Consider the following 24,551-nt stretch of genomic DNA (forward strand, 5'->3'; position numbering starts at 1 on the left):
GGTACTAGGTTTAACCCCTTAAGGTCAAAGCCAATTTTCATTTTTGCACTTTTGCTTTTTCCACTTTATGTTTAAAAGGCCATAGTAATTGCATTTTTTTTCACCTAGAGACCCATATGAGCCCTTATTTTTTGCAAAACCAATTGTAATTTGCAATGACAGGCATTATTTTTCCATGTAATGTGCTGCAAAACCGGAAAAAAATAATTTGCGCTGTCAAATAAAAAAAAAAAAAGGAATTTGTTTTGATTTCGGGGAGTTTTGCATTTACGCCGTTTTCCCTATGGTAAAACTGACTTGTTATGCATGTTCCTCAAGTCGTTACGATTGCAACGATATGTAACATGTATAACTTTTATATTATCTGATGGCTTGTAAAAAATTCAAACCATTGTTAACAAATATATGTTCCTTTCTCCATTCCCAGGCTTATAGCGCTTTTATCCTTTGGTCTATGGGGCTGTGTCAGGTGTCATTTTTTTGCGCCATGACATTTTCTTTCTATCGTTACCTTGATTGCGCATATACGACTTTTTGATCGCTTTTTATTGCATTTTTTCTGGATTTGATGCGACCAAAAATGCACAATTTTGCACTTTGGAATTTTTTTGCGCTGACGCCGTTTACCGTGCGAGATCAGAAATGTGATAATTTAATATTGTGGGCGATTACGTGTGCGGCAATACCAGACATGTTTGTTTATTTATTTATTTATTTATATTTATAAAATGGGAAAAGGGGGGTGATTTGGACTTTTATTAGGGAAGGGGATTTTTTATTAATAAAAATGTTTTTACTTTTTTTTCACTGTAATAGAAGTCCCCCTGGGGGACTTGTATATACACAGCACTGATCCCCCTGGGGGACTTTTATATACACAGCACTGATCCCCCTGGGGGACTTGTATATACACAGCACTGATCCCCCTGGGGGACTTTTATATACACAGCACTGATCCCCCTGGGGGACTTGTATATACACAGCACTGATCCCCCTGGGGGACTTGTATATACACAGCACTGATCCCCCTGGGGGACTTGTATATACACAGCACTGATCCCCCTGGGGGACTTGTATATACACAGCACTGATCCCCCTGGGGGACTTGTATATACACAGCACTGATCCCCCTGGGGGACTTGTATATACACAGCACTGATCTCTCATAGAGATCAATGCTGTGTATATACACAGCAAAGATCGATTACATCGGTCATAGATTGATTTGGCCTGCTGCAGGCCACAGCAATCTATTGCCAAGCCGGGATCAGCGTCATTGCGACACTGAGGCCTGGCGCGGGCAGAAGAACGGATCAGTCCCACTAGACACCAGGGACTTGCGGCGTAAAGCCTCTAAATGCAGCTGTCAGGTTTGACAGCTGCATTTAGAGGCTTAATTAGCCGGCGCGGCAACGGGACCCGCGCCGGCTAATAGAGGCACTGCCCGGCTGCACATATCAGCCGGGATCAGCGCTGTTCAGAGTGGGGTCACGGCGGGACCCCTCTCTGAACACCCCCTGGGGCACCATGAAGTATCAGATACGTGATGGGTCGCTAAGGGGTTAAGGATCTATGGCTGTATCCATGTTTTCCAGGACTCCCTATGGCTTGATCCAACTTTTTTAGGCCAGAAAGTCAAATGCTGAGCGTCTGGGTTTGGATGACCCTGAACGTTCGTCGAGTTTGCTCATCACTACTTCAAAACAAGGATTGTGTATTGTGTGCTGTAGTGTAACTAAAGACTTTCCAATAAAGTTACTGTTTTCTCCCGACTCCTGATGTTCTCTGCCAAAACACCATAGGAAGGGGTTAGCTGACAATTTTGTGTTTGCTGGTGTTTGTGGAGGAATCTAGCATACCAATGAGGCCATGGGACAAGTGTAGCAGTAGAACCGCACCACCTGCCAACCTGCATTACAACATCTTGTAGACCCCTTGGTCACCAAGATTCAGAGTACAGGCAAATGACTACTGACACTAAGATTCCCTAAAACTGATAAGTTCTTGTGAAAAATCCAATAAATATACAGTCTCTTACAGCACAAGGTAGTTATAGCTTAAGGCTGGGTTCACACTATGTATATTTGAGGCTGTATTTGGTCCTCATGTCAGGTCCTCATAGCAACCAAAACCAGGAGTGGATTAAAAACACAGAAAGGCTCTGTTCACACAATGTTGTAATTGAGTGGATGGCCGCCATTTAATGGCAAATATTTGCTGTTATTTTAGAACAACGGCTGTTATATTGAAATAATGGCCGTTATTTACTGTTATATGGCGGCCATCCACTCAATTTCACCATTGTGTGAACAGATCCTTTCTGTGTTTTTAATCCACTCCTGGTTTTGGTTGCAATACTGACTGAAATATACTGACTGAAATATACGTAGTCTGAACGCAGCCCCCAAGGACAAGTGCCATGAAAATTTTTTTCCCAGTAATTGAAGCACATTACAAAGTTATATAACACTGTAATATACTTCAATCACCTATCTGCCTCCCTTCCCTGTCTTTTCCCCCCTCCAACCCCCACCAGGAAGTGTCCTGACTCACACAGACCTGATTACTGTCGTCACCGTCACCAGGCAGCTCCTTCTTGTGAGGATGAGTCATCAGCAGGAGGGCTGCTCTAGCTCCTGTTACACCAGCCTCCCCCTCCCCTCTTTGTCAGGTGACTCGGCTTGCTCAGCTTATCTTCTCTAGTGACATGACTCCTTCACTGAGTCCACTGAGCTGCCTAAGTGCCGGAGTCAGTCGGAGGGAAGATAAGCAAGTGAGATGTGACAAGTGATGGCTTGCAGTTGTTCAGCCAATCGGAGGTGAGCAAGCCTGTCACCTGACAAGGCAGGGGAGGGGGGAGGCTAGTGTAACAGGAGAAGGAGCTGAGAGAAGAGCTTGGTGACGGTGACGACAGTAATCAGGTCTGTGTGAGTTTCTTACACTTCCTGGTGGGGGGTGAAGGGGGGAAAAGACAGGGAAGGAGGACAGACAGGTGATTGAAGCACATTACAGAGTTATATAACTTTGTAATGTGCTTCAATTACTGGGAAAAAGTTTTTCATGGCACTTGTCCTTTAATGATTGAGAGTAAAAATATCTGGTCACTTTCCCTTTAAGATCACTGGTGATAGCAGGAAAGAGGCTTTGAGACTATTTAGTGGGAACACTTAGTTTGTATGCTATGGGAAATGACTACATAAAGGGATCACAGTCCAGCTAGACTAGACTCAACTGATGAGGATTTTCACAGTTTGGCTGCTGTCCTTTGAGAAGAAGAGACCAATCGTACTCAGAGAACAACTCTGTAGATCTGTCACAAGAGCACGATCACTGACATGGAAACTGACACTGATCAGCACCATCTCAGACCAGAGGCCTATTAGATGACGGCAATGCCAGGGGGCCCTTAAGCAATTTCTCCAATTTCTGGTCTAGATAAAAAAGAATTAATCCTTGCAGCGTGGACATGGACAGGTAGTGACTTACTTGTAACAGGCAGGAAGCATCTTTTCCTTGGACTTAAATTAGGACTTGGTATACTTGGGAAAAGTTTGAGAAACTACAGCTGAATAACTGACTGGATAGTCTGACTAGCTGAGCTGGGCTAGGAGACATGCACGCTGGCTAAAAGCCAGACTCAGACTTGTCTAAGCCTGTTTAGGTCCACTATTTTATAGACTAACAGGGATTGCTCCCATTGGTGGAGAGACATGAGGTGATCAGACTAGTAAATGATATCATTGGTTGAGAGACATAAGCTGATTTAGAATTGTTCTCATTGGATGAAAGATGGAAGGTGACCAGATGACCTGACTACCATACATGAGACAGGGTGTTGTAATGATACAACAGAGAATATTTAACCGTTGCAAAAACCCTTCAGTGTATGCCGTCAATTAGTGTGAAAAATGAAACAGAAGAACATACACAGAAATAATGTGTGATAACTAATGCTAGTACAACAATAAGCTGCACAAGAATAGTAGACCCCAAGCAGGTGGGAAACAGGGGGCCAGTACATTGCACAACTCAACATTTAAATTCTAAATTGATTTCTGTGTTTTGAAGTGTGGGATAAAATTGATGAAAAAACTGTGCAGATGCATACAGATGTGGTTCAGAGTGAGATTAGATGCCAGGGCTCCAGTCAATCCCTGGTCTTCACCACATCATGCTGCGTTTACTGAAGCATCTTAAACTGGCCACAGATGTTAGCTCTATCTTCAGGGGCTAAAATGAATGAGGAATTTTTGCCAGCCCATGCGGAGGACGGCTGCCCTACTTGCCTGATGACCAATCCTATGACATCAGGTTTCCTGGAAGGAACAGGAAACAGACAGGGAACGTGACATCGCAGGAAATAAATAAAAAAAATCACAGGCAGACTGGGCATGTGACCCCGCCTGAGAACTGAAAAACTGCTTGATATAAAAATGAAAGAAAATATACAACATACAGCGCCACAAAAGTCAATCCAATGCTATGTTTTCAAAAACTTTTGGACAACCGCTTTAAAAAGGACTGTGCTGGTAGGCAAGGATTGAAGAACCATAGAGTGAGTTCTGAGCATCATCCAAAAAAGGTTCCGAGAAGGATGGTTGGGAGTCTCTAGAAGACCACGGGAGAGAAGCCATGTTTAACAGGTTAATGTCTTTGTCCAATGTTTGTCCTTCTGCATCGGTCACAATACAGGATATTTGGTCAATATTTTATTAACGGCCCCTTTCACGTCATTATTCCTCAGGCTGTAGATAAAAGGATTTAAGAAGGGAGTGAAAACCGAATAGCACAGAGCGATATATTTTAGTTTAGAAGAAAATTTTGCTTGTCCTATGTACGTGGTCAAAGTTGTCCCATAAAACATGATCACCACAGTGAGGTGGGAGGCGCAGGTGGAGAAGGCTTTAGATCTACCCCGAGCCGATTTAATCTTTAATATTGATTTAATGATACAAATATAAGTCACCACAATGAATATAAAAGGAAATAATAGAATATAAAAACTTTGAACAAACATGTAGAATTTAGTAGCGGAGAGATCCCCACACGCCAGCTCAAAAACCACCAAAATCTCGCAAGTAAAATGGTTCAATCTGTTTCCCTGACAAAATACGAGAGGTCTTATAAAGGCCGGGATAATAGACAGGATTACACTGCCTGACCACATGATAACTGTGATGGATCCACATAGCCTCCGACTCATAATGATGGTGTAATATAAGGGGGAACATATAGCGATATACCGGTCATAGGCCATCACCGCCAGTAACAGACACTCAGCTGCGCCTAGAGATTGATAACAAATCATTTGGACCAAACATCCAGTGACGGAAATCGTTCTCATATTAGAAATAATATCATACAGCATTTTTGGTACAGTGCAAGACGTGAAGCATAAATCACTAAATGACAAATTACAGAGGAAATAATACATAGGAGTGTGTAACTGGGGACTGAGGATGACGGTGATGATCAGGAAGCTGTTCCCCATGATAGTCAGTATATACATGACGGAGAACAGAAAGGACAGTAATAATCTTGTCTGAGGGTTTTCAGACAATCCAATGAAGATCAGCTCTTTCAGCAAGGTCTGGTTCCCATAATCCATCTTACAAAGTTATACTTTTACAATTACCCCCCAAAAAAATCCCCAAACTTTTTTCTCTTCCAAATAACTTCAATTTCAAGATAAATTTGAAGTCTTGACCGTCACAAATGAAATAAATTCCATCCACTACGGAGATTCTCCATTCATAAAACTGGACTCAACCACAATAAGACTTCCCTGGGAATAAACCAAGATATTGTACATGAAGCTTCAGTTGGCTTTTTAAGAATTAAGTAATAATAAAAGCAACAAAAAGGCTGAACAAAACAGTAGATATAAAAAGTCCACACACTTCAAAGTCCACTGGTAATACTGCTGGGTTTTTTACATATTAAAAAAAATCAGACCAAAAAGAATCAATTCTGAACTCTATTCATCTTTCATGTCTCCTATAATCGTGTCGCCATTGGTCCTTATGTTTGCTCATGTGTGATGATCGGGATATAGACTTCCTCCCTGCTTCTGAAGTATACCTTCCAAGATATGGAGGTGAAGGAAGTGTGAGCAAGGGAGCAGAAGGCTTGGGTCATATTCTTCTCTTGCAAGACTCCCTTAAATGGGTAACTCAGGATTAGAAAAAGCCCAGCTACCTTTCTTTAAACGGAAAACGCACCACCCCTGCCCCCAGGTTGTACGTTATGACCAGGGAACGCAATGATACGAGACAGGTGATGCCCTGGCATTGACACCCGCCCCGCTACCCTAGGCGGCAGCGGACAACTGGTCAACTGTCCCTAGCCTATGCAAGTGTGACACAGAATGAAGACAAGACAATACAAAACAGCGTCAAAAGATAGAAAGTCAAAAGATAGAAAGTCAAGATACCAGTAATCCAATGCATGAACAAACACTAGGTCAAGAGGAAACTCAGGGTATAAGGTTCTAATGCAGGCAAGGAGGATGATGAGGGGAGTATTCATATGGAGGCTGGAGTCCCGGTGAAGCCCCAGCCATGGCAACAACTGAGGATGCTGCCAGCGCGCCCATAACAACCAGCTAGGCCAGTCGCCAGGGACGCCGTCAGCACACCTCTAACAACTGGTTGGGCCAGTTGCCAGGGATGCATGTCGGTGTTAACAGAGAGCCGGCCGTGCACCTCTGAAGTGCGGGAAGCAGCATGCGTCTGAGCCCTGACAGAGCCCCCCTCCCCCTTGAGGAGGGGCCTCTGGACCCTCACTGGAGCCTTCAGGCTGGAAAAATATGACAAGTGGAATCTCCTTACCAAGCTGGGAGCGTGGAGGTCCTGGGCAGTCACCCACCCTATTACGCTTTTCTGGGCCGTAACCCCTCCAGTGTACTAGATATTGTAAGGAGTTTTGAACTCTTCTGGAATCTAGGATTCGCTCCACTTCAAATTCCAATTCTCCCTGTTTAACCACTGGACTAGATGGAGGACAAGAAACGGCTGGAGGATTATACTTTTTGAGCAGACTCTTATGGAACACAGGGTGGTAATTGAAATCTAAACGAGAAAGCTTAGCATAGGGTACTCGGAGACGTAGGTTTTCTGTGGACAACCAGACCTTATCAGCCACTACGTAATCAGGGCTGGGGCGACTGTGGCGTATTTTACTTGTTTCTGTTGGGCATTTACTTGTCTTTGTTTCTCAGAGTTCAAACTGTGCAGTTTTTTTTCCTAGCTCACTTACTGATGAGAATTGCCCTTCCTGGTTTGGTACTGAAGAGAACTTTGGAAGATAATCGTAATTGCAGAAAAAGGGGGACAGTTGTGTTGAGGTGTTGACATGGTTATTGAGGGCAAATTCTGCCATGGGTAAGAATTCAGACCATCTCTCCTGGTTGTTAGCAACATAGCATCCTAAATACTGTTCCAGAGACTGATTTAAATGTTCGGTCTGCCCGTTGGTCTCGGGGTGAAAGGCAGAGGAGAAAGACAAAAAGGTACAAAACTGGCTGCAGAACGCCCTCCAGAAGAACCTCGACACAAACTGAACCCACTTTAAATCAATGGACATTCTAGCTAGTACCACAACTAGTAGAAAAACAGTCTTGGGTTCTATCTCTCGTTCTTCATTGACCCCAAAGCTTCTGGACAAGGGATCATCTTTTACTTTCTTAGCCCCTTGGCAGTAGGTAAGAATAACATAAAAAAAAAAAAAAAAGAAAAAAGAAAACAATGCCCAACGTGCTTGGTGAGGATTTAGCCTTTTTGCCCTGTCCAAATACAAGAGGTCCTTATGGTCTTACAGAACCATAACCTGATGTCTGTCTCCCTCCAGAAAGTGTCTCCACTTTTCGAAAGCCCACTTTGGCCAGCAGCACCTGGTTCCCAATATCATATCATATAATTTATCTCGGAGGGCAGAACTTTTTGGAGAAATATGACACTGGTCGTAAATTGGTATAAGCTTCTATAGCTTGAGACAACACTGCCCCAACACCAGTCTCATCAACCTCTACTACAAATGGTAACTCTTGACCAGGGTCTACCAATACAGAAGTGGAGGAGAAGCCGATTTTCTGCTGTACAAAGGCCTGTTCGCCTTCTGGCGACCAAGAGGTTGGATCTGCCCCCTTTTTAATCAATTCAGTGAGGGGTTTTGCAATTAAGAAGAAATTCCTGATAAATTTTCCATAAAAATTAGCGAATGCCAAAAACCTTTTGGATTTTTGGGAGAGTTGTTTGTCTAACCCACTCAAGTACTGCCAAAAGCTTTTTGGGGTCCATTTGTGCTGAATTGAGGGTCAGAAAGTACCCAAGAAATCCAACCTCTTTGACGCCAAAAAAGCATTTGAAACACACACAGGGAGTTTTTCCATAACCTGGGCAACACCTCATGTACATGTCTTTGATGAGACTCCCAGTCCTTAGAGAAAATGAGGATGTCGTCCAGGTAGTAGATAACAACATAGTGGTTTGATGTCAACCCTTGTAAAGCAAAAAAGGACCTGACCTCATCAAGCAGACATCCTACTCTCTGGGTGACATCAGACATCCTTCCTTCTCTCAAGGGGATGAAGTCAGGTCCAGAAACAGAAAATGGAGAACCCAACGGAATTACTGTAACTCAAGACCTAGAGATACGGCAAGAGATATTCATAAAAAACTTAACGTGGAAACAGAATCAATCATAGCATTTCCGGAAAAAGAATTATCAGAAGAAAACAAGGTAACTGGTAACATAAATTTATCAACTGATAGTGGAGGTACCTGGGTGCCTAAGTGACCCTCCAGATGATCGCTGAGGCACTGGTGTTTCCCAACTGCTGGCTGGGCTTCGAGGGACATTCCCTGATTAAGTGGCCGGGTTTCCCACAGTAGAGGCAAAGGGACTTCCTGCAGGCTGCGGCCGAGGTGGACCTCAACATCATAGGCTGCTCAGCAGTCAGTGGACGAGAAGGGGACACAGCAGTCTCGGGAGGAGTCAGGGAAGACCTGGCTAACTGATTTGGAAGTGGTATGACAGCTGCCATCCCCTCTTTCTCCTGCCATCTCTCTCAGTCGTCCGTTGATGGAAATAGCGAGTGTCGCAGTCGACTGAGACTGAGAGTCAGGATATCAACACACTGTGACAGCTGCACCACAACACCTGCCATGTCCTTCATCCAGGTCACTATTTCGTCAAGACGATCAGCTACTGACAGTTCAACGGACATGCTGAACCGTCGAGATCGCTAGTGTGTGTTTGGACTTGCGATAATGTTACAAATACAAAACACAATAAATAAATCAGGGTCAGGAGTCCAGGTCAGTAACTAGTGGGCAGCACAGCACCAAAACGTAACCAAAGAGTAGTCAAGCGTCAAAAGCCAGAAAGTCTTGATACCAGTAATTCAATGCAGAAACAAATGTTAAGCCAAGAGAAAACTCAGGGTATGAGTCTCTAGTGCGGGCAAGGAGAATGAATATCGTGATTGGCGCAGAGACCCCCAACCCCCTTTAATTACAAACACCTAAGCTGTAACGCCCCAGCCCCGGCAACAACTGAGGACTTTGCCGGCTCGCCCATAACAACCGGCCAGGCCGGTCATCAGGGACTAGAAAGAAAGAAAAGAGAAAATATTTAGTATCCCTGTGAAATTGTGTATTTGCAATTTGCAAAAGAAAAGGCAAATAGTTCAAAACCTCCAGTCATTGTGATTATTGTAATTGTACTGACCTACAGAATCAAGACAACATGTCATTTTTACCATTAGGTGCTCTGCTTAAAAAGAGAAAACTCCAAACCCAACGCCCCAATGTTGCAATATTGCAGGGTTTATTTTATTTTATGTACTTTTACTGTACATTTTAGAAAAATAAAACAACTGGTTTCACACACAAAAAAAAAACATTCTTAGGTTCTGTATGTGTCCCTTGTGTCCCTGAGAAAGCGAGGAGGAAAAAAGAAGCTCAATGAAAAATGTCCTTGACAAAAATTTGTTTGCTATTAACCTTTGCTCAGAATTTCTGCTCAGATTCAATTCCCAGTTTCAAAACGGAGAAATGAATTTAAAACTTCTACATCAACACAAACAGAACATCAACCCATACGACTGAAATTTAATTTTTGTCTAGAATGTAGCACAAAATTGATATGTGATCAATGTATCTCTTGGATCTAGCAGCCTGCACCAAATATCAGAAACCATAGACTTTCTAATTGATTTATTTTCCAGTATCTGAGTGAACAATATCCAGTATGTGTATAATAAATATATATATATATATACAGTGGTGCCTTGGATTAGGAGCATAATTCATTCCGGGGTCTGTGCTTGAAATCCAAATCCACTCTTAAACCAAAGCAAATTTTCCCATAATAAATAATTGAAATGCTAGATTGGTGTCTATCAGCGGCTGTATTATTACAGTTATAGTCTGTTCATTTGGACCCTACAAATGAAAAACATTTATATATCCTCTCTCTGTCCAGCGACCTCCGGCTGAGCTTGTGTCTATACACAGGAGCCAAACCTAGGAGCGGAGGTTCAGTGTAATGTATGGAGGACGGAGGGATCAGCAGCCGGAGCCTCACAGGGTAATAAGTAGGTTACAGATCACTGTTCTTCAGATAACTGATCATCCCTGTATACTCATAGAGCTATATACCAGTCAGTGCTAGGAAAAGAAATAGTCAGAAATTGCTGGGATCTCACCTGGTAATGGGAGAGGAGCAGAGATCACAGACCACCCAGTAATCCTTCAGTCAGGAGAGGCTTCATGTATATACTCTGAGATGGAGTATATGGATATTGCCATCAGCCCTGTTACCTATATACCATTTACAGCCATGTTATCAGGCCCCAGAGTGTAATCTGTGTAATGGCCGCTCTTTCATCAGCTAACAGTACATTAAGGAATTGCTATTAGGTATTTCCCTGATGAAGATGAAGAGAAAGTCTCCCGGAGACCATAGAGCCGCAGTAACCTCTACATCACCACATCCAACAGAAACTGATCTCTATGTAAGAAAAACCTTTCTTTCTAATTGTCATCACTTAGTTTCACTTTTTAAGCCTTGTTACTGTCAATCAATAATTTTAAGAAAATAAATGTATTTCTTTACGAACCTAGGCCCCTCTCCATTTTAACCTACTGTAGGTCCTCCATAAGTTTCTAGCTGCCCTCTATACAATAACGTAGCTACCCGTCATGGTTGGACCAGGTGTTTAGCGTCCACTCCCTAATGCACATGCAGCTCGGTTGCTCGTCGTATGTTCCTCTTCATATCTAGTGATGAGCGGGTATTAAGGTTTAACAGTTTTTTTCGAATTTGAAATTCAAAAAAAAAAGTTCAACGACCTGGACTTTTACCTGAACTTTTGCACAGACTTAAACTTCATTAAAGTCAATGGTGATCTGTATTTTGGGCCACAAAAATGGCTGTAGAACGGGTGTAGCGGGGATATGGCCCCCTGGTGATGGGCACATTTGGTTTCTACTGTCCTGGCAGCACACAGGCTTTGTAAATGCGACATGGCCTCCATCCTCCATTCCAGCCTCTAAATGGCGCTCTGTCCCTTTGGTGGCTTGCCCTGTGCCCATATGGCACATTATGTCCACATGTGGGGTATTTTCGTACTCAGGGAAAATTACTCTACACGTTTTGTGTTCATTTCCTTTTTTAACCCTTTGTGGAAATTGAAAAAATCAAGGCTAGACCAACATTTAGTGTAAAAAAAATAATAATAATTTCTACACTAAATTACTAATCTTGTCTTGATTTGTTCATTTTCACAATGATAAAACAACAACAAAAACGTGTAGAGCAATTTCCCCTGAGTACAGAAATACCCAACATGTGGACATAAAGCACCATGCGGGCGCAGGGTAAGCCTCCAAAGGGAAGGAGCGCCATTTGGTTTTTGAAGGCTGGATTTGGCTGGAATGGATTTCGAGGGTCATGTTGCATTTAAAAGGCCCCTGTGTTGCCACGACAGTTGAAAACCCCCACAAGTGACCCCATTATGGAAACTACACCCCTCAATCAATGTAACAAGGGGTGTAGTGAGCATATGGACCCCACTGGTGACTGGTACAAATGTGAAACAATGTGGCGTGAAAATAAAATATTAAATTTTTTACACTATAATGTTGGTCTAGCCTTGAATTTTTCATTTTCACAAGGGGTTAAAAGAGAAAAAACAAACAAAATGTGTAGAGCATTTTCCCCCGAGTCCGTAAATACCCCACATGTGGACATAAAGCGCCATGTGGGCGCAGGGCAAGCCTCCGAAGAGAAGGAGCGCCATTTGGATTTTAGAGGCTGGATTTGTCCAGAATGGATAATGAACGCCATGTCGCATTTACAGAGCCCTCATGCTGCCAAGACAGTGAAAACCCCCCACAAGTGACCCCATTCTGGAAACTAAACCCCTCAAGGAATCTAACAAGGGGTGCAGTGAGGATATGGACCCCTTGATGATGGGCACATTTGTGCCATGAAAGTGAAAAAATTTTAATTTTCACTTTCATGTTACATTGTTCCACATTTTTGCCCATCACCAGTGGGGTCCATATGCTCACTGCACCCCTTTTTAGATTCTTTGGGGGGTGTAGTTTCCAGAATGTGGTCACTTGTGGGGGGTTTCCAGTGTCTTGGCAGCACGAGGGCTCTGTAAATGCGACATGGCCCTTGAAATCCATTCCAGTGAAATTCAGCTTCCAAAAGCCAATTGGCGCTCCTTCCCTTTGGAGGCTCGTCCTGCGCCCGCTTGGCACTTTATGTTTACATGTGGGGTATTACCGTACTCGGAAGAAACTGCACTACACGTTTTGTGTTTTTTTTTTCTTTTATCCCCTTGTAAAAAGAAAAAATTGAAGGCGAGAACAACATTTTAGTGTAAAAAAATGTATTTTTCCTTTTTCACACCATATTGTTCTGAAAATCTGTGAAGCACCTGTGGGGTCCAAATGCTCCCCGCACCCCTTGTTACATTCCTTGAGGGGTGTAGTTTTCTAAATGCTGTCCATTTCAGGGTGTTTTTTTATGTTTTGGCACCCCAGAGCCTCTGCCAACCTGAAGTGGTACAGTTAAAAATGACCAAATATAATGCATTAAAATTCACTAGGCGCTCCCTTATATCTGAGGCTTGTAGTTGCGTCAAATAGCGCAATAGAGCCACATATGGGGTATTTCTATAAACTGTAGAAATTGGGCAAGAAATATTGGGGTGCATTTCTTTGGTAATAGTTTTATAATTATGAAAGATATTGGATTACATTAAAATCTCTGCACAGAAAATAAAAATTTTCAATCTTCTTATATACTTAGCTTTTATTTCTGTGATTCAACTAAAGGGTTAAAAAATTTTCTGGATGTGCTTTTGCAGAGATTGGAAATGCAGTTTCTGAAATGGGGTGCTTTGTGGGGCTTTCTAACATACAGTCCCCTCAAATACACTTTGAGGCTATGTTCACACTACGTAAAACTACGGCCGTAGTTCTCGCCGCAGAACTACAGCCGTAGTTTTGCGGTGCGTGATATAGTCTATTTTCAATGGGATCCCGGCCGGAGCGTACACACATCGCATGCGCTCCGGCCGGGATCCCGTGAATTCCGGCCGCAGAAAGACCTGTCAGTTCACACAGTGAAGCGAGCAGCTCCGGTCGCTTGCTTCACTGTGGCCTATGGTAAGCTCTGATGCGGGCGCACGCTGATGCGCCCGCATCAGAGCTCCGTGGCCGGAAAGATCACCCGGCCGGTACTTAAGAGAGATGATCCGGCCAGATACCGGCCGTTCTGTGACCCGGAACGACCGGTCTCATACATAGTGTGAACATAGCCTAAACCTGAACAGGTCCTTAAAAAAATCTGATTTAGAAATTTTACAGAAAATTTGGAAAATTGCTGCTAATGTTTTAAGCTTTCTATTGTCTAAAAAAAATTAAATATATTCTAATAAATGCTGCCAACATAAAGTAGACATGTTGCTAATGCTATTTAATATATAATTTATGTGGCATAACCCTTTTCTGTATAAGCAGAAAAGTTTCAAAGTTGAAAAAATGCACTTTTCACAATTTTCCACATTATTTTATTTATTTATTTTTTTTCATACAGATTCATTGTAAGTATCAACTTCAATTTACTAGAAATGTAAAGTACAATATGTCTCGAGAGAACAATCTCAGAAGCAGCCGGATAGGTAAATGCAAACCCAAGTTATTAATGAATAAAATGACACAGGTCATATTCATAAAATTTGCTTCATTCCTTAAGGCCATTTCAGGCCCGGTCCTTAAGGGGTTAAAGTTGAATAAAGCAATGGGTCCAGATGGTGTCCAACCCAGGGTTCTTAAAGACCTCGAATCTGTGATTGCTGCCCCCCCTGACAGATCTGTATAACCAATCCCTGCTACCCGGAGATGTCCCTCATGATCGGAGAACGGCCAATGTTATACCAATCCACAAGAAGGGGAATAGAGAAGAGCCCAGTAACTACAGGCCAGTGAGCCTAACATCTGTAGTAGTAAAAATGATGGAAACTCTTCTAAAAAAGTAGATAATGGGTCACCTAAGAATCAACAATTTACCACTGCAGGGGGTGTCATCCACGACTACCGGATCCATCTGTCCACAGTTAACGCGGGCCAGCTGACATTCCCAAAAAAGGACCCACATGATTTGTTGTCCCGGTTCCTGATTAATGAGCCAGTCTATAAATCTAGAGTGTTGGCTACCTCCTCCTCCTCTGTCTCTTCCATCGCCAACTCCTCTTTCTCCACTTGGACCTCCGCGTCCTCTTTCAAAATTATTTATTCATTTATTTAATTATTTATTTCTTTAATTTTTATTTTATTTTAAATACTTTCCTTACACCATTATTGACTATTGCCTTGTTCTTAGCCCAATTTGTGGTTAATTTCAGCACTCTACCCCTCCCTACACCCATTGTACAGTCATTTTAGGCCCAAAAATTTGGGTCCCCATTGACTTTAACAGGGTTTAAGTTTGGGTTCAGAGCTGGGTCCTCAAACTTTTATTTATTTATTTTTTTAAATAAAACTTTATTCAAGTTTTCAGGTGATATGAAATAAAGGGAGAAAACTGTAATATCACAGGCCACAGCATTTTGCGGATAAGAAAAAAGAGATAGGTACACAGATCAGTAGTGAGTTATGGTACTTTCACAGCGAGCACTGAAGCTTAACAGAGGAGTCCATCATTTAGGCCCCCTTCACACGTCCGGAAAAACCGTCTGGATTTCCGGACCCATAGGCTTGCATTAGTCACGGACACCCTTCCGGATTTTTTAGATCCTATCCGGCACGGACGCCCCCATAGAAATCTATGGGAGCGCCGGAACCACGGACGCTTTCCTGATGCACATCAGGAAAGCGTCCGGGGTTCCGGATTGTCTGTGCACCCCCACCGCCGTACCCCCATCCCCCAGACCTCACCAGCCGCCTCCACCGGCCTCCTGCTGCGCCATGCTGCCCGACTCCCTCCTCCCATTCACTCTGCTGCTGGATCCCCCGCTCTGCCCCCCCACCCCCGGACCTCAGCGCCTGGTGCCCGACTCCCTCCCCCAATTCCGCCTCCAGACCTCAGCGGGCGGATCCCCTTTATGCTGCCGCTTTCCTCCCCCTCCACCCCGGAACTCAGATCTCCCCCCCCCCCCCGGATCTCAGCCGCTGCCCGACAATCCCCCCCCCCACCTCAGGGGTGCTGCCAGACCACTCCATTCTGCACCCCAACTCCCCCCCCGGACCTCGGCCGGCCGCCCGACCCCTGTAATGCTGATCGACCCCCCCCCAACCTATGCACGACCCCCCCCCCCCCTACACACACACACACACACATATATACTCACCTCAGCGCCTGACTGTCCCCCCTGGACCTCAAATGCGATGACAGAAGAGGAGAAAAGCATCCAGAGCAGAATCGTGGACAGGTGAGATGACACACTACAACCCCCACCATGCCCTGCTGACAGGTCATGATGGGAGTTGTACCTCTGCAGCCTGTGGCCATATCTCCTCCCTTCATCATATAAGGGGTCTGACATCTAGCCTGCATCACTTATCAGCCTGCCTGTCTAAACCTCCACCATGAGGGATTCATAAGGAACATCATTCAGGCTAGGAATTATATGCTCCCGGGCACCTTCCGGAGGAAACTATCTATACACACCGGTATTACAGTTAACACATTTCTGTCCAACTCCATGAAGCTCTATCCACACCGGCCAGATTTATCTGAGAGACTCTTATGACGTATACACTCTTGGTTGAAAAACCACACGCATCCCTGATGAACCCAGATATCCTTACCAGGAAGAAGGGGGAAACGCGTCGGATGACTAGGGGAATCACCATAACCTTGTTCTAAACAACAGCCTATCTACCGGTCAATAGAAGAGTACTTACTGCATAACCGTGCAGAAAACTTGTTCAATTATAACCAAGCATACATTATAAAACATTCCCCATATCTTCAGAGTGACGGCAATCCTTACTTTACCTGACTGTCTCTCCTATCTAGTGATAGGGAAAGTCCACCGCTTGGCACTGGGGACGCTCAATCCAAGCGGCTCCCTAAGAGTAAGGTAGGGTGAAATAGCCTGTCTAGACTTACACCCACCTTCAGTCTGCATCGCACATTTCAAATTGCTAATCATGTGTATATTTGTATATTAATTCTCACTGTATATATGGAACACTACCCTTCACCAAATAAATATCTTTGTTACACTGCAACTTCCAGTGTTGAGTCCACCACTTATTCTACCCCCATACAATACTGCTTTACTATAATAAGTGGGGACAACAATCATCTATGAGATATATCGACCTGGGAGAACGCTTTATTGTTTGTTGATACTTTCTTAGTGCAGCGGGATGCACCTTTTTACAACATGCAGTTATCTGTCCATCTAGAACTATAAAGGGAATATTAAAAACCATTCACATTCACAACTGCCGACATTATTAGATGTTAAACTGTAACTATAATAGAAAACAAGCCTGGGCAGAACTAAAAAGTGTGCACATCTCTAATACATTAAAAGACTAAAATCTTTATTAAAGAACAACACAAAAAAAAAATTAAAAAGCTAGATACAAACAAACAAAAGAGGGATGACCCTAATAAGTGCCCCCCCTCCCCCCAAAGGTGAGTAGAGGTGTTATAAACCTGGTGGCCAATGGATGTGGCCCCTTTTGCAATCCCTCTGACTATATGCACATGTACAAATGCAAAAATCAACCAAATGTTGCAACATAAATACACCTATAAGGTAAGTGGAAAACACGTATAATAACAATAATACATCCTACAATGTGCAACATACTACAATAAAATACAATGCAGGAGGAGGAGGAAACATAATGTAAATGGTCCCGACCCTAACCCTACCCCATGCATTCCATTACTGAGTACAAATTTCCTTAAAGCTGTTACTTAATGGGGTTACAGTCCAATTACACTAGACTCTACTGCAGAGGATCTTCACAGTTTGGCTGCTGTGATTTGAGAAGAGAACAATCGTACTTACAAGAGAATTCTGCAGATTTATCACATGACCAATGGAGAAATGTATGCAGGAGCATGATCACCAACATGCTGATCAGCACCATCTCCGACCAGAGGCCTATTAGAGAACTGCAATGTCAGGGGGCCCTTAAGCAATTTCTCTAACCCTGGTCTAGACATAAGGTGATTTGGAATTGCTGTCATTGATTGAGAGAGGGGTAGTTACTCTCATACATGTGACAGGGTGTGGTAATGATACAGTAGAAAATTTTTAACCCTTGCACTGACAAAACCCTTCAGTGTATGCCCTGAATCAGTTGGACAAATAAAACAGAAGAACGTACACAGAATGATAACAAAGCCTACTATAGAGTGCAAAGCAAAGTATCCATAAGCTGTACAACAATATAAGACCCTTATCAGCTTTGAAACGGGTACTGAGTTTTGAATTGTGGGGTGAAACTAATGAAAAAACTATGATCATTCATGTAGATGTCGTCCTTAGTGGGATTTGATCCTAGTACTCCAGTTAGTCCCTGGTCTCCTCCACAGTTAAAGCTGCCTTTAGTGTTTAACTGGGCACAAATATTAGCTCCCTCTTCAAAAATTAATTGGAATTCCAGGCAAACCATGTGGAAGATGTCTTCTATGTTTCTCCAGTGTCTTCATCCGCTTCCAGCCCGCTCAGCCAATTACTCACTGAGATGGGAAAGTGCAGCGGCCGTTCATTGGCTGAGCGGGCTGTCGCTCTCCAGACAAGAGTACCAGCCCTCGTCTTTGCACTGTTCTGTCAATGAGTCACCGATTTGTTGGACAAGCTGTCACTTTAACCTCTAGAGTGGCAGCCTGCTCAACCAGTTACTAACTGAGACGGGCGAACACCACCAACAATGATCAACTGAGAAGACCAGAGTGACAGCGAGCTCCGCCAATCACTGGCCGTGGTGCTTTCCCAACTCAGTCAGTAATTGACTGAATGGGTTGGAGGTTGTGGGACACACCAGAGACACAGAATAGGACAAAGGGGAGCGTAAACAGGTAGATATTGGACCAAAACAGCTAAATAATTGTTTAGCTGTTTTGTTGCAGTTCCTTCAGGTTTGCAAGTTGACAAATTTTACACCAAAAATTTGCAGACCAAATTTTTTTAAAAAAATTTGCTCATCTCTACTAATGAATCCTGTGACATCATGTTCACCATAAGAAACAGGGAACAGACCATGAATGTGACAGTGAACTGGACATGTCACCCAGGCTGAGAACCAAAAAACTGCAGGAAGAAAAAATGAAAGTGAATATAGAACATACAGCAACCACAAAAGTCAACGCAATGCTCATTTATCAAAAATTTTTGGAAAGCCCTTCAAAAAAATCACTGTGTTGGTAGGCCAGGATTGAAAAAAACATTGTGTCTGAGAGCCCTTTGCATCATCCCAGAGATTTTGAGGAGGATGGTTGGGAGTCTCTAGAAGACCACGGGAGAGAAGCCATGTTTAACAGGTTAATGTCTTTGTCCAATGTTTGTCCTTCTGCATCGGTCACATTACAGGATATTTGGTCAATATTTTTTTAAAAGCGCCTTTCACGTCATTATTCCTCAGGCTGTAGATAAAAGGATTTAAGAAGGGAGTGAAAACCGAATAGCACAGAGCGATATATTTCAGCTTAGAAGAAAATGTTGCTTGTCCTATGTACGTGGTCAAAGTTGTCCCATAAAACATGATCACCACAGTGAGGTGGGAGGCGCAGGTGGAGAAGGCTTTAGATCTACCCTGAGCCGAATGGATTTTTAATATGGAGTTAATGATGCAAATATAAGTCACCACAATGAATATTAGAGGTAATAATAGAACGTAAAAACTCTGAACAAACATGAAGAGTTTAGTAGCGGAAAGATCCCCACACGCCAGCTCAAGAACCACCAAAATCTCGCAAGCAAAATGGTTCAATCTGTTTCTCCGACAGAATACAAGAGGTCTTATAAAGGCTGGGATAACAGAGAAGATGATACTGCCTGACCACATGATACCAGTGATGTAGCCACATAGCCGCTGACTCATAATGATGGTGTAATATAAGGGGGAGCATATAGCGATATACCGGTCATAGGCCATCACCGCCAGTAACAGACACTCAGCTATACCGAGAGAAAGATAAAAGGTCATTTGGACCAAACATCCGGTGACGGAAATCGTTCTCATATTAGAAATAATATCATACAGCATTTTTGGTACAGTGCAAGACGTGAAGCAGCAATCAATGAATGACAAATTACAGAGGAAATAATACATAGGAGTGTGTAACTGGGGACTGAGGATGACGGTGATGACCAGGAAGCTGTTCCCCATGACGGTCAGTGTATACATGACGGAGAACAGAAAGGACAGTAATATTCTTGTCTGAGGGTTCTGAGACAAACCAATAAAGATCAGTTCCTTCAGCAAGGTCTGGTTCCCATAATCCATCTCACAAAAATACAAGCTAAATTTGTACAATTTTTGAAAAAAGTTACACATTTATGTTACTGTTCAAACTAAAAACTTTTTTTCCCCAAAAAAATGTAGGATTCAAGATAAAACTGAAGTCTTCACTGTCACAAATGAGGAGATAATTTCCATCCACCACAGAGGTCCTCCATTCATAAACCAGGACTCGAGACCAGACTTCCCTCTGAATAGGTTGGGAATAGTTGGCTTATTAAGAACACAGCAATTATAATAGCAAAAGACAAAAACAACCAAAAAAAGTAGTGGATATTAGTCTACACATTGCTGGTAATTTATTGCTCCCTATAATCTGCTGTACACTTTAATGAGCTTGTTGTGATTCTGTTAAAAATTGTGAGTTGTGCCGCTTCCTATAATTGTGGTTAAGAGCATTTTGTGACCCTGTTAAAAATTGTACATGAGAGCCAGTTGCGACCCTCTAAAAAATATGTGGGTAACAGCCTTTTATGACCCTCTTTAAAAACTTTCGCTGAATAAATCTATTTTGCAATAGTTTACTAAAAATATTTCCCACAACTAAAATAATATTCTTCTATGACCTTTTAGACAACAAAACATTGTTTGCCAAATCTACGCCATTAATCAAATGGGAACAAGACCAATGGGAACTGTCTCTGTCCAACATGTATAAGACTTTTCGTGCTATCAACCATCAAGAAGGAATCCTCAAGACAATCTACATTTTTCCATCTACTTCAGACCTCTGCTGAAGAAACTGTAAACATAGAGGGACACTAACATATGAACTCTGGAACTGTCTACGTAGAGGCCCTCTTTGGCTGGCGGCTTATGACGTGATCAGAAATGTTACTGGCATAATAGAGCAATTTAGACTGGAAAGAGCTCTTCTAATGTGAGACATGAATGATACCCATACTGGTGTTCACTGTTGGTATATTGGTCTCTTCTAAACTGTGACATTCAATAAAAAAAAACTGGGAAATAAATCAGAAAAATAGGAAAGAGGGGTGTGTTTAATTTTATTATGGGATGGATTTATTTATATATTAACCCCCTTACATTTTTGGCGTCCTTCTCAGCTCATTTGATCCATGATCTTGGCAATCGATTGCTACAGGCTGGCCAGGCCAGGTAGGTGCCAGAGGCCTTGGGCTACTTTTACGATAATGGTAAGCCAATCCGACCACTGCACCACCAATGACGGGCATTTATAATGTTTAGCTGTTGCTGCCAGAATTGACCACAGACACTTAAACTGTTAAAAATAGCCGCAAAGCTCGTGTCCTGAGACCAACTGGTAGCCGCCAATATAGAAAGGCCTTGGATTGTAAATCCTCTCTATACATTTACCGACACCACAATGTACCAGGTTTGTCATGGGTCATTAAGGGGTTAAAAATAGAGAAATAAAACCTTCTATATGAATGTAAAGAGAACATCGACCCATTCGACTGACTATTCTTTTTTAATCTTGAATGAAGCAAAAAGTCGAACCTGATCAGTACGTCCGATGGATCTAGCAGTCTGCACCAAAGATCAGAAAGTTTATACTTTCCAATTGATGAAATTTCCAATCGCTGGAAAAGTGAAAAATACCCTATATCTGTATAATATACGGTATACAATCTACATTTATATAGTTATAGGCTGCTCATTTGGGCCTTACAGATGTTTCTTGCTTTTTTTTATTATTGGAAAATGTTACCTGAATCCTCTCTTGATCCAGAGACCTCCTGCTGAGCCAAACCCAGGAGCGGAGGTTCCATGTAATTTATGGAGGACGGAGGGATCAGCAGCCGGAGCCTCGCAGGGTAAGAAGTAGGTTACAGATCACTGTTCTTCAGATAACTGATCATCCCTGTATACTCATAGAGCTATAAACCAGTCAGTGCTGGGAAAAGAAATAGTCAGAAATTGCTGGGATCTCACCTGGTAATGGGAGAGGAGCAGAGATCACAGACCACCCAGTAATCCTTCAGTTAGGACAGGCTTCATGTATATACTCGGAGATGCAGTCTATGGATATTGTCCTGTTACTTATATACTATTTACAGCCATGTTATCAGGGTGGAGTATAAGCCCCAGAGTGTAATCTGTGTAACGGCTTCTGTCCCAGCTAACAGGACATTAAGGAATCGCTAATAAGTATTTCCCTAATGTTGATGAAAAGAAAGTCTCCCGGAGACCATAGAGCAGCAGTAACCTCTACATCACCACATCCAACAGCACATCTCAAATCAAGCATTTTATTGCTCGCTTAATGCTACACAGTAACAAGGTGTTTTTTTTATATAAAACAATTATTTCAATGAGAAAAAAATTTAACAAACCCAAACAAAGTCATTGGGACACTCGAGCATTTAGCCAGGTGCCCCCTGCTTGGCAAAAAATGGATCTTGTCTAATTCATCTGAAATTCTTATGAAAAAAACAGTCTGGCCTTCAGGGGGTTACATGGAGATGCATAGCATCCCCACATAACTACCTTTGGGGACAGACTGTGCTCTAATGTGGGTTTACATACTCTCCCGGGATCCCGGAGTGTGGTGTCTTCCAACTTCACCTCCTTTATCTATAATGAGCCAATCAGTATCTGAGGTGGGAATTGCAATTTCTGAACGGACATTTGCAGTTTCTGTTCAGCCAATTAATCGCTATAGTGATGTCGCACCACAGCCGCTGATTGGCTCATTGCAGATGAAAAAGCCAAAGATGGAAGATGCTGCATGCCAGGATCATAGGAAGGTAAGTTAACCCTTTCTGTTCCAACAGACAACAGCCTGGCTCTCAGTGGATTATGTGGGGATGCAAGGCACCTTCACTTAACCCCCTAGGGGGGCAGACTGTTCAATCTTGCCTCCAAGGGGGTTAAGTTAGGCATCTCTCCACCAATAGGGAAATTAAACCTTTCTCCACCAATAGGGAAGCATCCCTTGAGTCCATAAGTAGGGGTGGAGAGGGCCATGTGCTTAGAGTAGTCTAGTGTTGTAGTAGAGTGTAGACTACTGTGTGTTCCTGTGTTCCTGAGTCCTAATAACTAGAATTATGCAGTGCTTAACCACCAAGAGTGTGACTACCTCTAAAGAATCAGTCTGTCTACGCTGAAAGGATCATTGTCTTCAGTCAAGTCCAGCAATCCGCAGAGGTACTTCAAAAGTCCAGTCAAGGGTTGAAGAAATTGCATCTTGCTGAAGGGCTCCCCTGCCTTCCCCATGTCCTACATCGTGGTTAACACATAGGATGGTTTCTAAGCTTCCAAGTTGCTGCCAAGTACTTCTGCATATGCCCCATAGGTTTCTTGTGGCAGCAAGGTCAGGTTTTCAGGGAATACTGGTTCTGTATTATTTCAAGTCTGCAGCCCAATCAAAACTGTAAAGGCCCTCATCCACAGAGTCCCATGCTTTTTGGACAGTGCCCATCATGAACTCCCCTTTGTCTCTATGCTGCACAGTCTAAAAATCCAGTATCCCAAGTTATAGACTATATTCTGTATCTATATACACAAAGGTTCACGGCAGAGGGACTCAATCACCCCAATTCACAGTATAGCTTACAAATTAGTTACAGCTATGGGTGTCACTCCACTCGAATACCAGAAAAACCCACCATAAAGATGAATACAAAAACAACCATGGGCATAGATTCTGAATCACTGCAAAATTTATTTATCACAATTATAACAACATGATAGAGATTTCATATAAAATATCATTAAAAAGTATTTAAAAAACAACCAGGTACCATACATATAAAATAGACAACAACATAGGATAGATGGGTGATCAAAAATAAAAGGTAGTAAACCCCACTAGTGTGTCCTCCCTCAGAGTAAACCTGCTATTCCAGCAATCGTATGGCTCAAGACACACATAAGTAATCATAAACAGTAATACCACTCACCCATCTGTCCTATGAGGGTCACAGCTGTCCTTACGTACGTTTCACCACAACCGGGCTTCTTCAGGGAACTCTGAACTCTGTTGTTGTCTATTTTATATGTATGGTACCTGGTTGTTTTTTAAATACTTTTTAATGATATTTTATATGAAATCTCTATCATGTTATTATTATAATTGTGATAAATAAATTTTGCAGTGATTCAGAATCTATGCCCATGGTTGTTTTTGTATTCATATATTCTGTATCTGCAAATTGTCCTTATCTCTCCGGTTAACCTGTGTTCAGCAGAGGTACTTGCTATTATAGGGGAATTGCCTGACAAATCCACTCCTAAGCTATTTTGCCTTGTGAATTAGCATTGAGTATGATTTGATGGATTGTAAAGTTACAGTTTTCCCCCTGACTCCTTGAGATTTATGTCCTCCGCACACACCGTATAAAAGGGTTATCTGACAATTTCATCAAAGTGTTTGTTTGGACTGTGGAAGAAGCTTGTGTACCACTCAGGTCCTGTGACAAGTGCCACAGCACTACCGCACCTCCGGCAGACCCCTCATTCACTACAATATAGAGTGCAGGCGAATGACTTATAAGATTCCTTGAAACAACTTTAAGTTTTACAGATAATTTATTGTTCAAAATTCAATTAACATAC

The 24,551-nt window shown here is 42.6% G+C and overlaps 1 protein-coding gene across 1 annotated transcript; it reads right to left on the bottom strand.

The window, feature by feature from the left end:
- Positions 1-19,067: 19,067 nt before the first annotated feature.
- Positions 19,068-19,895, bottom strand: LOC138795345 (olfactory receptor 13C9-like). The gene has a single exon (XM_069974333.1). It carries the CDS (start codon positions 19,893-19,895, stop codon positions 19,068-19,070), a length of 828 nt encoding a protein of 275 aa, XP_069830434.1.
- Between the last annotated feature and the right edge of the window lie 4,656 nt (positions 19,896-24,551).

Source organism: Dendropsophus ebraccatus, chromosome 6 (genome assembly GCF_027789765.1).
Source record: "Dendropsophus ebraccatus isolate aDenEbr1 chromosome 6, aDenEbr1.pat, whole genome shotgun sequence".
Taxonomy (NCBI): domain Eukaryota; kingdom Metazoa; phylum Chordata; class Amphibia; order Anura; family Hylidae; genus Dendropsophus; species Dendropsophus ebraccatus.

Coding starts and splice junctions, on each gene's coding strand:
- LOC138795345 (XM_069974333.1), bottom strand. CDS start 19,895: ATGTATACACTGACCGTCATGGGGAACAGCTTCCTGGTCATCACCGTC.